We start from the raw sequence: 13,759 nt of genomic DNA, 5'->3' as shown, positions 1-13,759 counted from the left end.
CTGAGATTAGCGCGTTCAAACAAACAAACAAACTCTTCAGCTTTATATATTAGTATAGCAAAAATAATATATTAAAATAGTGATTGTTTTTTTTTGTTTTAAATAATGAGCTTACAATGTTTATCTGATCCTGAGGCAAGCGCAGTACAGTATTACCAATAGCAATGCCGTTAAATTAATCCAACAGATTTACTTATATGTGTGATCAACTTGTAGGGTTTTAATTTTATGCCATCTTTATAACATTTAAGTACATTATCAAATGCCATTAGCTTTCGAACAGCCATTGAACATACACATTGCTTTACCCAAAGCTTTATTTCATTAACTATCAAATTTTCCCTAGATATAATAATAATATAATATAATATTGGACAACATTCACACAACGCCATCTAGTCTCAAATTAAGCAGAGCTTGTGTTATGAGTACTAGACAACTGATACATGAAACTCTAATTATAGACAGGCATAAAAAAAATGAAATCATTTTGCTCTCCCCCTTGAATTGACCTAACGGTCTTTGAATACCATTTGCAAAACAACAATGCCAAATATTGATCCAAAACTGTCAACGTGGTTCCTTAAAAACAGCATCAGCAACTCCATTCAAAAATCAACTCAGCTGACAAAAAAATAAAGTCCAATCTCCGCTTCTGCCATCACCGCGTATCATTTCACATTGGCCATTCTCATCAGGTCGAACTGCTGCTCGCGCAGGTCGCCGTCGTACCGCGTCACGAAGCCGTCGATGGACGCGAGCGCGGAGCCGCAGCCGCTGCCCGCGCACCACCTGCTCGAGCCCTCCTCCTCCTTCAAGGAGAAGCCGCAGCTGAAGGGCCCGCATCGACCAGTCGGCTCCAGTGTCTCAGGTCAGTATGACTTCATGATTTCGTGGTTTCTGATTTCAGCAATTGGGGTTTGAAAAGTTTTCATTCATTCATCGGCCATTGTTAATAGCAGAATTGGGGCCCAGCCGTTTGACCACCTTCCATTAAATCGTAAAAAGCAAAATCGATGATACACAATAAAAAAATAATTCGTGTGGAAGTCGTTTTAAAATAAAGCTAATGTATTACTGTTATAAACTCAATTGGTATAAACTATTTAACGTAATGTGGTTGAAAATTAATAACAGTGTGGACTATTAGAACTCCAAACAATTTTAATATTGAAAATGGTTGTAATATGGCCGAGTGTTTTATCCATTAGCCTAATGCATGTACAAAGTAATATGGAAATTACTTTACCTTTTTCTGAATACGAATGGTTATTGAAAAAGCAAAAGTATCATTTTTTCCTTTTGAAGTTATGTGGTAAGAGTTATGCGGAATTATTAATCATTTTTGAGAGGATGTGTCTGATGAAATTGTATGGGTTTCGCTTATACATTATAGTTTAAGTATTATTATTCGAGATAATACGAAATAGTTTTATTCCATCTTTTTTTAAATGTTTTTTATTGCTCAACGTTAATTAATGTAGTTTAAATTTTCGTCTTTCAACAGCAATTCCCGATCCGAGTTTTGCGTAACGAACGAATGTTTGTTCTGAATGTGAAGACTTCATTTTCAATCTCTAAAAAATTAAAATCATCTTATATTTCCTTATAAAAGAAGTCAATCTTATTTTTGTATCAATTTGTTCTTCCCTTACAACTTATCCCTTCCCTGTTATAAAAGGGAAGCAATAAGTTGTGGTACCTCCGTGATCGAGTGGCGTACGCACCTGTTTCAAGGTGTCGCTAGCTCTGAGGTCCCGGGTTCGATCCCCGGTCGGGTCTATGTAAAAATTCACATTTCTATATTGTCTCGGGTCTGGGTGTTTGTGGTACCTTCGTTGTATCTGAATTCCATAACACAAGTGCTTTAACAACTTACTTTGGGTTCAGAAGAATTTATGTGGTGTTGTCCGCAAGCGTATTAAAATCAATTATAATAGGGATGAGAACAATACTGTTCTGTTACTGATAAGCGAATATTTCTTCATCCCCAGACTCGATCTCCCTGTCTTCGCCGGTGGCATGCACGTCCCCTCGCGAGGAGTTGGAGGGCCCGCCCATGCCGAGCGCGGTGTCGGCGCTACCGGAGGAGCACCGCTGCTGCCTGCTCGGCAAGGTCACCGGCGTGCGGGCTCGCAGGCGCCGGGCCATGCTCATCTACGTGTGTGCTGCTGACTCGCAGGGTAAGAGAGGGTTGTGCGTGATGGATTGTAAGGCATTGGTATGCACTGATCTAAACGTGAAAGTCATAGTACGGCCGGTTTAATCAGTGCGACCTACATCCTTCCCTAAGTGATAGGTATGTAGTGTTTTCTGAAAATAAGAATGTTGAAGTGAAGGGGAAAAGTATTATTGCGTTTGCAATCAATATAATCTTTTAAAATGAGGATGCTTGCTAATTATAAGTACATTCTTATTTCCTTTTTAATAAACTGTTCATATAATAAATATTTTTTAGGCTAGTTCCAAAGGGTAGTGTATTATAGAACGATTGCATAATAGTGAAATCATTCCTATCATCATACTTAGAAAAATGTAATTCTACAAGGAATTGTGTAATGTGTATGAGATGCATTCACAAGAATCAAATTCTTCATTAACTTAACCTATAGCACTATAATAAAACATTCCTAAATTTGTCCTTCCAGACTGCTGCGCAGAGAAAGGCGCTCTGCAGTGCGGCGCGGCGGCGCGGCTGCGGGTGCGCGCGCGGCGTCGCGGCTGGCGCGTGCACGTCGCCGACCTGCACTGGCGCTCGCCACTCGAGCAGCAGCGAGACCATCGGTTCCCGGTGCTGTGTATCGCTGAGCTAGCTCGTATGTATACGAAAAAACCCTTAGAAAATAAAGTATTATTTTGATAGTTGAATTAGATTTTATTATGCATCGCTTAAAAAATCTTTACTTACATAAGGAAACCAAATAAATGAGAGGAACAGGATCGAGAAAGATAGAAAAGCTACACTGACTAGACGTGTCCTAAACGTAAATTTGATGATGGTGATCCAAAAACTTCAAAGTATTCACCTTATTATTAATCGTTGCTGGATGTCGTGTTTGGGGAATAAGAAATAACATTCTTAGTAGCTTTCTAGCATTCGAATTCCTAGCTTGTGTATCACAACAAATGTTTGTCCTTCACCGCGCCATCTGTGCGTCAAGCTATCCTGGATATATCATGTTCCAGGGCAATCGGAGCTGGGCGCGGTGGTCCCGGTGCTGTTCCTGAACTCGGGGCTGGGCACGCCGCTGCTGCCGCACACGCTGGAGTGCGCTGACTTCAAGGCGGCGCTCGAGACTGCCGAGGAGGAGTGCGACAAGGCTCTGCTTAATAAATGGTAGGATAACTTTTTAACAGCGAACAAAAATGCACTGTCAAACGTAAGTTGTAAGGATGATTTTCGGCCACATCAAGCTGAAGTTCAAAATCATGATATCAAAATAAGAAGGTAATAAGGACTTTGTGACTCACAACAGGAACAAAACAAGAAGATGAGGATTGGAAATATGGCTGTTTTATGTAGTCCTAAATTTTGTATCTGGCATTCGGTAATTCAATGCGCTTTCGCATAAATCTGTTTTGCATACTTTAAAAAAATCTTTTAAATAAATTCAGGTTCGAGATTTAACTGAATCTCATATGTGACGTTAACCAACGTCTCTCCAACGATACATCCTCGAATGTAATTACGTAATTCCAGGTACAGTCTAGACTCGACGACGACGCCGCCGTGCTACCGGCTGGTGCGGGGCGCGCCGGCCCGCTGGCGCCGCGAGATGGCCAAGACACTGAACGTGCTGGTGCGGACTCTGCCACAGGAGGCCTGTGATGCCTACCTCACTACTGTGGTCGAACAGGTCGGTTGGTGGTGGGGACTATAGGGAAAGGAGCATAGGACGATGATATAAGGTTCCCTAGCTTGAGGGAGCGGGTGTCTATGAGGATTCCCTCGTCGTGCTAAAACAAAATTGGACGATGATATTCGTGAGGCAGCGGGCAGTGATTGGATAGGAAGAGTTGAAGATCGAGCTTAGTGGCGTGTTCTGAAATAGACCCATGTCCAACAGTGCACTGAGAGGGGATGACTATGTTAACAGCATTTTGTAGTCAATCTAAACGTTTTCAGAAACTGTTTTATTTATGTTTTATAATATGGAAAGGAACTTGCTCGAGGCTTCGATTATTACTTTACAAAAATTTTTTTTTGGATTCTTTGACCTAGCCATCTTTCCTTTTGTAATCAATTAAGGAATCAATTTAATCCGCATTTGCATAAAAAAATACTTTAAAAGGAATATCGGTTATGCCAAAAGTTGCAAACTTCTATATGAAACATACAGATCAGGAATGCAATTAAACTGATGTATTTACTAGCTGTATGAATACCCCTCAGGAGGTACAGCACACGGTGCTGATGAGCGTGGAGGCGGCGCGGCGCTGCGTGTGGGTGTGCCGCGCGGGGGGCGCGCCGCCGCCCGCCGACGCGCCCGACGACACCGCGCACGCGCACGAGCTGCAGCGGAGGCTCAACAACCTGCAGAAGGATCTCAAGGTACATAGTACGACCTCTGATGATGTTTGACTGACAAGATTTTGTAATGACTTATTGTTGCAAATCACAAAAATGTAGTAGACGCTTTTACGTGTATGTTTTTTGCCTATACATTTCACCTGACAAGGACGAAAACAATATGAACATATAAAAACAAATTCTAATGATTTCAACCTACGTGGAAGGCAAGGCGCGGGGATGTGTCTGACTTCCAATGACTTAAACATCCCGGGCCACTCTACCGCTTAAACTAGATTCACGGAAACGCTCGCGCATGCTCTGCGCAACTGTGGCTGATCAGACTCTGATTTCATTCAGTTGAAAATTGAACACTGAAATTTATATAGTACTTTTTCTCCTACATCCCATAATCAAGACAAATTCCCCACAAAGCTCAAACCTAACCCACTCTCCATCCATTCCAGCAACACCTGAGCGAGCGCAACGTGATCCGCGCGAGTGTCCGCGGGCGTCTGGCGCCGGGCGGCGAGGACAACTACACCGAGGGCGTCAGCAGCGCGCTGGCCGAGCGCCTCGAGGCGCTGCTGGACGCGCTCGTGGCGGACAACGACGCGCCCGCTGGGTACAACGGGATACCTACCACGTGAGTCATGAAACAGTACTATGAAGGTTTAGTTAGTACGGGAGTCGAAAAAAACAGAGAAATGCTGGAATAATATAATGGTTCTTTATTTAACTTGTAAAATTGCTTTGACACAAACGTATGAAAAAAAAAAGGAAATGCCGTATTTTGGCGAGGGCTTCGTCAATTACCATTCGCTAGGTTTTTTTTATAAAATTCGAAATGAAGTTTGAAAGAAGTTTTGTGGAATCCCATTTTGAGCATAGCTCTTAAATACATATCTACTTCTAAAAAAGTAAATCAACTAATAATAACACAAAAACATAAATAATATTGGAAATTCGACAACTCTGAAAAGAAAATTGGACACATTTTAAACTCTGCATCAATGGAAGTGGAAAAAGCCCTATTTAATTATATTATTCATATTTGCTCATGACTCATGGAGTATTTGTTTGTATATTTCCAGCTTGTTCGACGAAATAAACGAACACCTGTCGTTCTGTCAGAAGGCGTCGCAATGTACCTCCAACAGAGAGATCACACTCAACGAGCTCAAAACGTGAGTTGTCAACGTTTTAATCAAAATAAGGCATGACCCACTTACTTAATGGTTAACTATTATTAAAAACCATCAATTTGAAACCACCAAAAAGAAAAATAACCTTCTGGTAAATGTCTTGGCCGTCAAAATCAAATAAAAAACAACGTTATTAAGGAAAATACAATAGACATCCATGGTCATTGACATCATGTTTGCCTACCTTTCACCATTTCCTAAGTGATTGCTGCGAGAGGCGAAACGGAACACAACATACTCCTTAGCAGAAAGACGCTGTCTGTCCGTAAACAATACACTCTACAACAATTAACAATAAAAGAAGAATCCGTGTTGTTTTCCAGGTACATAACTGGTGACAGCACAGTACCGCTGGCGTTAATTGGCGGCGCTGGTTGCGGTAAGGCGACGCTAGTGGCTCGCGCTGTTACTATGGCGCATACATACCAACCAGATCTCGCTGTTATTGTCAGGTATATTTGAAAAATTGCTGTTAAAACACAATCTTACGAACTTTGAAATTATCACGCTTAATATTATTATGCTTAATATATTTCAGATGTAGTATGGTAAATGTGCAATATGAGGCATTCGATAAAGTAAATCATCAAAATTAATAAATAATATGAAGAATAAAACACTTACAAACTCTAATTTATACACAACTATCCAAAATATCTGTAAAACAGAATTAGATCACAAAAATATGAGATTTTTTTTCTACAAAACTCCCAAAACATATTACTAATGTTGGCGTACCACAGGGTAGTATCCTACGACCACTACAATTGAATTTCCTTCTACCATCAGGTTCGTAGGTCTAACGCCGCAGTCGAGCAGCTCCCACCAGCTGCTCAAGTCTATCGTGGATCAGTGTCATGTTCTGCTGACCGGGACTGTTTATAGAGGACGTAATGTAAGTTTCTGGTTTCTTTAAGCTTTGCTCTTCGTCACAAACCTTATTAAAACTTAGTTAGCTCGTATTGAGCCAAACTAGAAGAAATTAAAAAATAATCAACAAAATTTGTTCATCCAGTCCGAAGTTCTGTTGTAACAAAACCGAAAACCGAATCTGAGAACCTCCTCTTTTTTGCAGTCGGGCTTTTGCAAACTCTGCCTACTTACTGCATGTAGTGTGGTACTGTAGCATGTTATTGTTGGTCAGGACGTGTTCTCCCTGTCGGCGGCGCTGCCGCAGCTGCTGGGCGGCGTGGGGCGCGCGCGCGGGGCGCTGCTGTGCGTGGTGGGCGCCGACGCGCTGCGGGCCGCGCGCTGGCTGCCCGAGAGGCTGCCGCACAACGTCAAGATGATCGTCACCGTCACTGAAGGTACCACACCCGAAACGAGTGGAAATACTTGTAGGTTTAATAGTTTGAAGGAAAGCTGGTGAGGATGCTTAAGGGAATCTGTTAAAAGCCAGAATGGAGATGAATTCCCGTGATCTGTTTGACTATGAAGTAAGTCATTTACTTGTTTCTAGATTATTAAAAATGAACATGTTGTTTATTAGTCTGTTGCTAAATCAAACTCAACAACAGCTTATCGGGTTGATGAATTGGGTGTTAACTTATTTTACCAAAAAAGCTTTCAACAACGACATCCAAGCGCGAAAAGATTCGCGCACTTATAACCGACATAGATTGCAAAACAGTCATGAAATAACCCAGAGTATATTATCTGTAAACCTGCATCATTCTAGAAAAAGACGAGCCGTCCAGCTCAGCCATCATGGCGGTGCTGTCGTCGGAGGACGGTCCCCGCGTGGTGCGCGCGCCGCCGGTGGGCGCGGACGAGGCGCGCGCCGTGCTGGTGGCGTGCGCCGCCGCCTACAGCAAGACCGGCGCCGCCGAGCCGCCGCCCGCCGCCGTCAGGGCCGTGCAGAAGTGCACCTTGCCGCTATACGCTAAGGTATAATATCGTTTGGAGTATTTTGATAATCTGGTTGAAACTAAGTGGTTATTTTCAAAAAGTGCGAGCTGAAATCGTACATGACGAAATATCGTGAAAGACCGCCTACTGGGAAGGCCCTGCAAAAGTGTCCTATTTATGCTGAGGCATAAAATCAATTGATTTTAGTATCTCGGAAAACTTTGTCGTATATTTAAAATAGCACGTGAAGGATGTTTATTTGGTGCATGTGACTTAAATAGTTGTGAAACCACCTCAACAAAAAGATTAAATTGCATAGAGCGGAGGAATTTCTTCCAACTGTTATTCGTCTTTCAGATCCTGGCATGGCAGATCTCGTTATCAGCAGAAACCTTCACGGAACTGTCCGAACCTGAAACAACTCCAGAGCTGGTGATCTGTGAGGACTTGGAGGGGCAGCTGACGCAGATCCTGATCACCACGGAGGCGGCGCTGGGCGCTGACCGAGTGAAGACCTGTCTAGCGCTGCTGACGGCATCCAGGAGGGGCCTGGATGATACCGAGATCCTGGATATACTGGCTCATGATGAACTGTTCAGGAGTGAGGAGACTTATTGTGAGTATATTCATTACAAAAACCTGGCACCAAGTAATCTGAAACATTTATAAATCAAATATTATGCCTATGCCACGCGAGAATCCCGATATCCCTTAACCATACGTGCACGTGCAAAATATAATCAAAGTACAATAAATTATCGTTGCGCCATTTCTTCGGAAAAATACCCCGATCGTACAGTCAGGTCCAGTTCATTGGGTGTGACAGATGTTATAGACTAGTATTACACCCTGTGCCTTGGGTCGGGTGTAACAGATGTTATAGGCTACTAATCCACCCTCTCCCCTGGGTCAGTGCCGTGGGCGCCGGCGTCGCTGGTGTGGCCGCAGCTGGGCGCGCTGCTGTCGCCGTGGCTGCGCTGGGACGCGCGCGGCGCGGCGCGCTGGCGGGACGCCGCGCTCGCCTCCGCCGCCAGCGACCGCTACCTGCCCGACGGCGGGCTCGCTGTGCGACACACGCTTATTGACTATTATGAGGTACAAATACCATTTTCCTTTGCGTGGTCTTTAAAAGCTGTTACAAGTTTGGTACACCATGTTTTATTATTTTACTAAATTATTTTACCTCTAGCCGTTTTTTTTTCGCTGCAGGTCAAAATTTCTCTAATCTCCGTTCATTGCTATCTATCTCTGTAGCCTCAAAGCTTGTTTTTAAACAAGTGGATATTCGATAATTTATAATTTATCTGCTTCATAAACGACCACAAATGTCTTAAAAGAACGTGTACAAGTCAAATGGTTAATATGTTCGGGGCTTATTACACCTATTTTATTAATTCTCTTCCAATAAAGTAGAAATGAAAATGATGTTCGCAATAGTCGAAACCCACATTATAAGTTAGCCATCTCAGCTAGTTTCCTAAAACTCTTATCTTGACAAAGTTAAAAATAACAGCATATCTTTTTCAGGGTAAATGGTACGCAGAAAACGATCCAAAGATGGCTGGCCGTCTGGTATCACAGGAGAACAAGTTTTCTGAGGAATAGTAAGTTAAAAACTCAACACTTATTCAACACTTTCTTATTAACATAAAAAATAATTAACTCATGAACACCCACAGTTACAACACACGGAAACTCGACGAGCTGCCGTTCCAGCACTACCACATATACAAGGAGCAGCCCGAGACGTTCGCCAGCCAGCCATACTTCACGCAGCTGGAGTGCGTGCACGACAAGCTGGCGGCCACCGACTGCTGCCACTTCCTCGAAGACATCGCGCTCGTCCACATCGACCCCCTACCAGAACACATCGAAGTACTCAAAGACGTTTTCGAAACCCACTCCTACGCATTGGATTACGACCATCGACAGTTTTATGGGAGATTGCGAATGACAATGGAGAAACGGCAGCGCAATGGAATGCAAATCAAGAGTAAGATCGTTCAGGAGTGGATGAAGGCGGTACGGGAGCCTCCGGTGCCAACCTTCTATCCGGAGAATGAAGATTTCTGGAAGATCATGGATACTAAGGATAAGCGGGACTTCTCTCTGAGTGAGGGTTTCGACACGAAGACGTATGATTTGATCGTGAGGTTCGATAGTAGAGGCAAGTTTGTGGCGACCGTGTCTACCGAACGAGAGGAGATCTGTGTGTGGGATGTTACCAAGTGAGTATTCAAAAAGCATTCTCAAGTAACTTATAAAAACAGAAGTATAAGCTTCTTCAGTCCATAAGATATCAACTTAGCTACAATCCAATGATTGCATTGTGATAAAAGCGACTTAACTACCGGTCCAAATTGATTCTTAACCCAACTATTCCTCATCACAAATATGATTTTCTCTTGGTTTGTATACGCTAATATACATAATCACACCGAGGCCATTTGACTATCCTTCCTAGTTTTATCTCAAAGCCAAATTAAATCTAAATTTCTAATAAACTCTTCATGGTGTCTTAGATGCAAGCTGGTGCGGAAGATGGTGGGAGTGACCCACCCCATCAACCTGGTTCCGATCGACGAGTACAACTGCGTGGTGTTGTGTCGCCGAGAGCTCAGGGTTTACAATCTCGATCAGGTAAGCACTTTTTACTTCATTAATTAAGTGCGTCACCTAAGAAGATTTTTTTGTCTGGCGATAAAGAGCTTTTAAAAATTATGATTTGTTGAACTATTACGTCAATGTAATATGAAATTACGTTATTTATGGCAACGGATATCAATGGAGAAATACTGATTTTTGAACTGCCAAGAAACCTTAAAGACAATTCTAATACTAGTTCTGCAAGTTCCTAATATAATTAACACTATTGATAGTTTTTGTCCTGGCCTTAGTGCTACACTAAGTTATTGCATTTGTCTGTGTTAAAGAACCTATTAAATATGATAAAATAAATGGACTTTTATCTCTGACTTCAAAAAATTGACATTACCTTAAATCAGCAATAATTTCACATACGATCATTATCTTCCCCAGGGCACGTTCCTGGTGGCACTGAAAGGCGTGATGAACCAGAAGATGCCGTACTACGGGCTGCACGACCCCAAGCACCTGGTCGCGCTCTCCCGGAACCGGATGTACGTGAATCTCATGAACATTGAGACTGGTAAGTGGAGCCTTCTTTATAACTATGCATAGCAAACCAAATACTGAATTACTTTTGTAGTTAGAAAGTTTAAAATGAAGATATCTTGGATGAAAAGGTCTGTCAAATACCTCTAAATGTATTTCTTACGGCTATAGGGAGACCAGCATGTAAAATCATAGGAAAACTAGCTGACCCAGCAAACGTTGTTTTGCCGAATATTGTTTTTCTAGTTGTATGTATTTTAATGCAAGATTATAAAAAAATAAAAACAAACAATTTCGTCCAAAAAATAAACTATTTTCGTAGGGGTTTGAAAAATAGATGTTGTTCTATTCTCAGATCTACCCAATATGTATACAAAATTTCATAAATATTGGTTGAACCGTTTCGGAGGAGTACGGTAATTAACATCGTGACACGGGAATTTTATATATATAAAGAAAATGGTATTTTCTGGTTTTAGGTGACTGTGTGACCACGTTCAAGGCTGGTGAAGATAGATTCCTGAACTCTCTACTGGTTTCGGGTGATGGAAGGTAAGATATTGTTCTCTAAGCATACAACACGAAAGCCTCGTTCTTTAAAAGGAGAAAACTGTAGGATGAATGCCAAAGCAAAGAATATAAAAACAATAAAGTTCTGTTTCTTCATGAACTTATTGAAACCTGTACGTTCCGCCAGGGTGCTGGTCTGCGGTGATGAGACACAGAAGCCGTTCCCGCTGCTGGTGTGGTCGCTGACGTCACGCAAGCTGCTCTACGACCTGCGGATACCACACCACGACTTCATCACCTCCAAGGCTGCTATCACTTATGAAGGTATAAATCACCGTCCTAATTAAAATTAACTGTTATACAGTACTATCCCCAAAAAATGATATGTATATATGATAGTATCTAAATATTGAAGTTAATTCGAGATTATTACTTTCTACTTATAATTGAAGATAATTATTTTATTAAGGAGGTTTAAAAACCGATAAATTGTTTTGCGCGCCACGTGTGTTCTGCCCACAGCCAAAGCAGGCGTGCTGTTAACAATCGCATCCTATCCGCATAATATAGGAAAACCCTATAGATTGGGGGTAGTATTGATATTAGTAAGAAGTATGTGCACGAAAAAAATGACGAGAAAAATTTACTTTAATACTTTTTGTTGTATAACTCCTTTTTGCCTTCTTAACCCAGGTTCCTACGTCTGCGTGGTATCCCGGGAGTTGGACGAGCCGAGCCCGAACTTCATCGTAGTGTACGACCTGCAGTCCGGTACACTCTTCAAGAAGTGGAAGCCTGGCTGCGACACCGTGGCGTTGGCCATCAGCTCCGTGGACGGCTGTGTCGTGTCAGGGTTGGCTGATACCAGGATACTGGTTTGGGATCTCGTTACTGGTGAGTGATTGAAGAGTTGGGTATAGATTTAAGTTTTGATTCCGGATGGTCTTTTTTGAGGGGGAACATAGGTAATTGGTATCTGGATTAAAATAATATGGATTGGAATAATATATTAAGAACTCTGTTAATATAAAATATTCGTCCGATATGTAGTGTTTACTGCTAAAACGGACCATAAATTATACTTATTATCAATCTCAGAACAGTTCGAAGCGTAGTATTGACAGTAATTAAATAAAAGTCCAAAAAAATATTACTGTCTCGTCTAATTACTACATTCAGTTTATACAATTCTCATTTAAGCACCAAATCCATTTCCGACCGTGCAACATCCACTAAATTCCCAAAACAGATACAACTCCATTAAAAAACGTACAAAATCTATCGTCAATTTTCTTCTTTAGGTAACTGTCGGCTGACGCTACGCGGGCACGTGTCCGCGGCCTCACAGCTGCGGCTCGCCAAGGCAGGTGGCGTGCTCATGTCAGCTGACGACTCCTGTCGAGACCTGTCTGTCAGGCTGTGGGACCTGCACACTGGTAACTATATCACCTGCCTTGCAAGTCAGCTTCACTACCCTACCTTGCAAATAAGAGTGTTGTTTGCAGTAAAAAATAATTAGAAGGTATCGACCAGTAGTGAGGACTCTTTGGTTTGCAGAATAACCCATATTCAATTGAGCTTTTATAGATTAGTGCTAAGACCGCAAGTCTTTCGAATCAAAGGTCCCGAGTTTCATCCCAAAGCACTATTTTTGGAATATTCTAAGCATTTTAGAAGTCGGTTTCACTGAAGGCAGGTAAACTGAGGGTTCTGCTCCTCTCTCTCTCGAGTCTACTTGGATTGCCTTTTCTTGCTTTGGGAATAAGGGAACAGAGAGTGCACCTGCGTCTGCGCACACGCTTGTACTGGCTGGTGTCGTGAGCGAAATGGATAAAGACATTTAATTTTATTTGATTAATACCCACTATCAATAAATATAATCAATACCCATTAGCTGAACGATAGATCAGTAATGGTATTATGAAAAAAAAAACCGTCGTTTATACATATCAATAAATCCCTTAAAATACCTACAATACATAAAGTGTTCCTTATATTACAGGTAAGCTGATAGCAGTATACACACCGCCAGAAAGGATCACATCGTGCGAAGTCCTTCTCGGAGGTTCAGTCCTCGCTCTGGCCATGGAGAACTACAAAGAGGTTCTATGCGTGAAGCTTCACGGTCCACCCGTCGAGTCAGTGGTCAGTGCCAAGGAGGTGGAATATGACGACAGGGAGTATGGCGACGAGACATTGGAGGGCAAGGCCTTTGACGTAAAGGGTCTGGAGAACTCATAGCAGGTCTGATGAGGCTACTCGTGTTGATTGGAGATTCAGGAGCCACTTAGTATTGCTTTTTAGTTGGAGTCTGGGGTGTAATGATAATGTTTAAGACATCAATAGTATCGATGGGTCTATCATCACTAGAAAATGTTGCTGTCGAAGAAGCCAATTCTGTTCCACATTTAAATAGTGCTGGTAGGCGCGCAGATAAATAAATCTGTGATCGCATGTTACTGGCATAAAATATTCAAATTCCAAATCAAGAATTTTTGAATATTTTATTCAGTTGCAGGATAAGTCATATGGCAATATATGTTAAAAATTA

The 13,759-nt window shown here is 42.0% G+C and overlaps 1 protein-coding gene across 1 annotated transcript in view; it reads left to right on the top strand.

The window, feature by feature from the left end:
- LOC113494347 (NACHT and WD repeat domain-containing protein 2) overlaps positions 1–13,759 on the top strand; it is a 46,820-nt gene extending 33,061 nt beyond the window's left edge. Inside the window, exons 3-25 of the mRNA XM_026872654.1 lie at positions 699–871; positions 1,995–2,183; positions 2,649–2,816; positions 3,187–3,337; positions 3,701–3,857; positions 4,394–4,552; positions 4,978–5,156; positions 5,605–5,697; positions 6,039–6,167; positions 6,505–6,610; positions 6,860–7,022; positions 7,394–7,602; positions 7,921–8,179; positions 8,477–8,658; positions 9,091–9,167; positions 9,243–9,791; positions 10,086–10,203; positions 10,603–10,732; positions 11,178–11,250; positions 11,396–11,532; positions 11,902–12,102; positions 12,510–12,644; positions 13,211–13,759. Coding sequence (XP_026728455.1) covers positions 699–871; positions 1,995–2,183; positions 2,649–2,816; positions 3,187–3,337; positions 3,701–3,857; positions 4,394–4,552; positions 4,978–5,156; positions 5,605–5,697; positions 6,039–6,167; positions 6,505–6,610; positions 6,860–7,022; positions 7,394–7,602; positions 7,921–8,179; positions 8,477–8,658; positions 9,091–9,167; positions 9,243–9,791; positions 10,086–10,203; positions 10,603–10,732; positions 11,178–11,250; positions 11,396–11,532; positions 11,902–12,102; positions 12,510–12,644; positions 13,211–13,449 — 3,976 coding nt within the window. The 3' untranslated portion in view covers positions 13,450–13,759. The remainder of the gene's footprint in view (positions 1–698; positions 872–1,994; positions 2,184–2,648; positions 2,817–3,186; positions 3,338–3,700; positions 3,858–4,393; positions 4,553–4,977; positions 5,157–5,604; positions 5,698–6,038; positions 6,168–6,504; positions 6,611–6,859; positions 7,023–7,393; positions 7,603–7,920; positions 8,180–8,476; positions 8,659–9,090; positions 9,168–9,242; positions 9,792–10,085; positions 10,204–10,602; positions 10,733–11,177; positions 11,251–11,395; positions 11,533–11,901; positions 12,103–12,509; positions 12,645–13,210) is intronic.

Source organism: Trichoplusia ni, chromosome 5 (genome assembly GCF_003590095.1).
Source record: "Trichoplusia ni isolate ovarian cell line Hi5 chromosome 5, tn1, whole genome shotgun sequence".
NCBI lineage: Eukaryota > Metazoa > Arthropoda > Insecta > Lepidoptera > Noctuidae > Trichoplusia > Trichoplusia ni.
The sequence above is the reverse complement of the archived record's forward strand: the minus strand, read 5'-3'. Positions and strand labels throughout refer to the sequence as shown.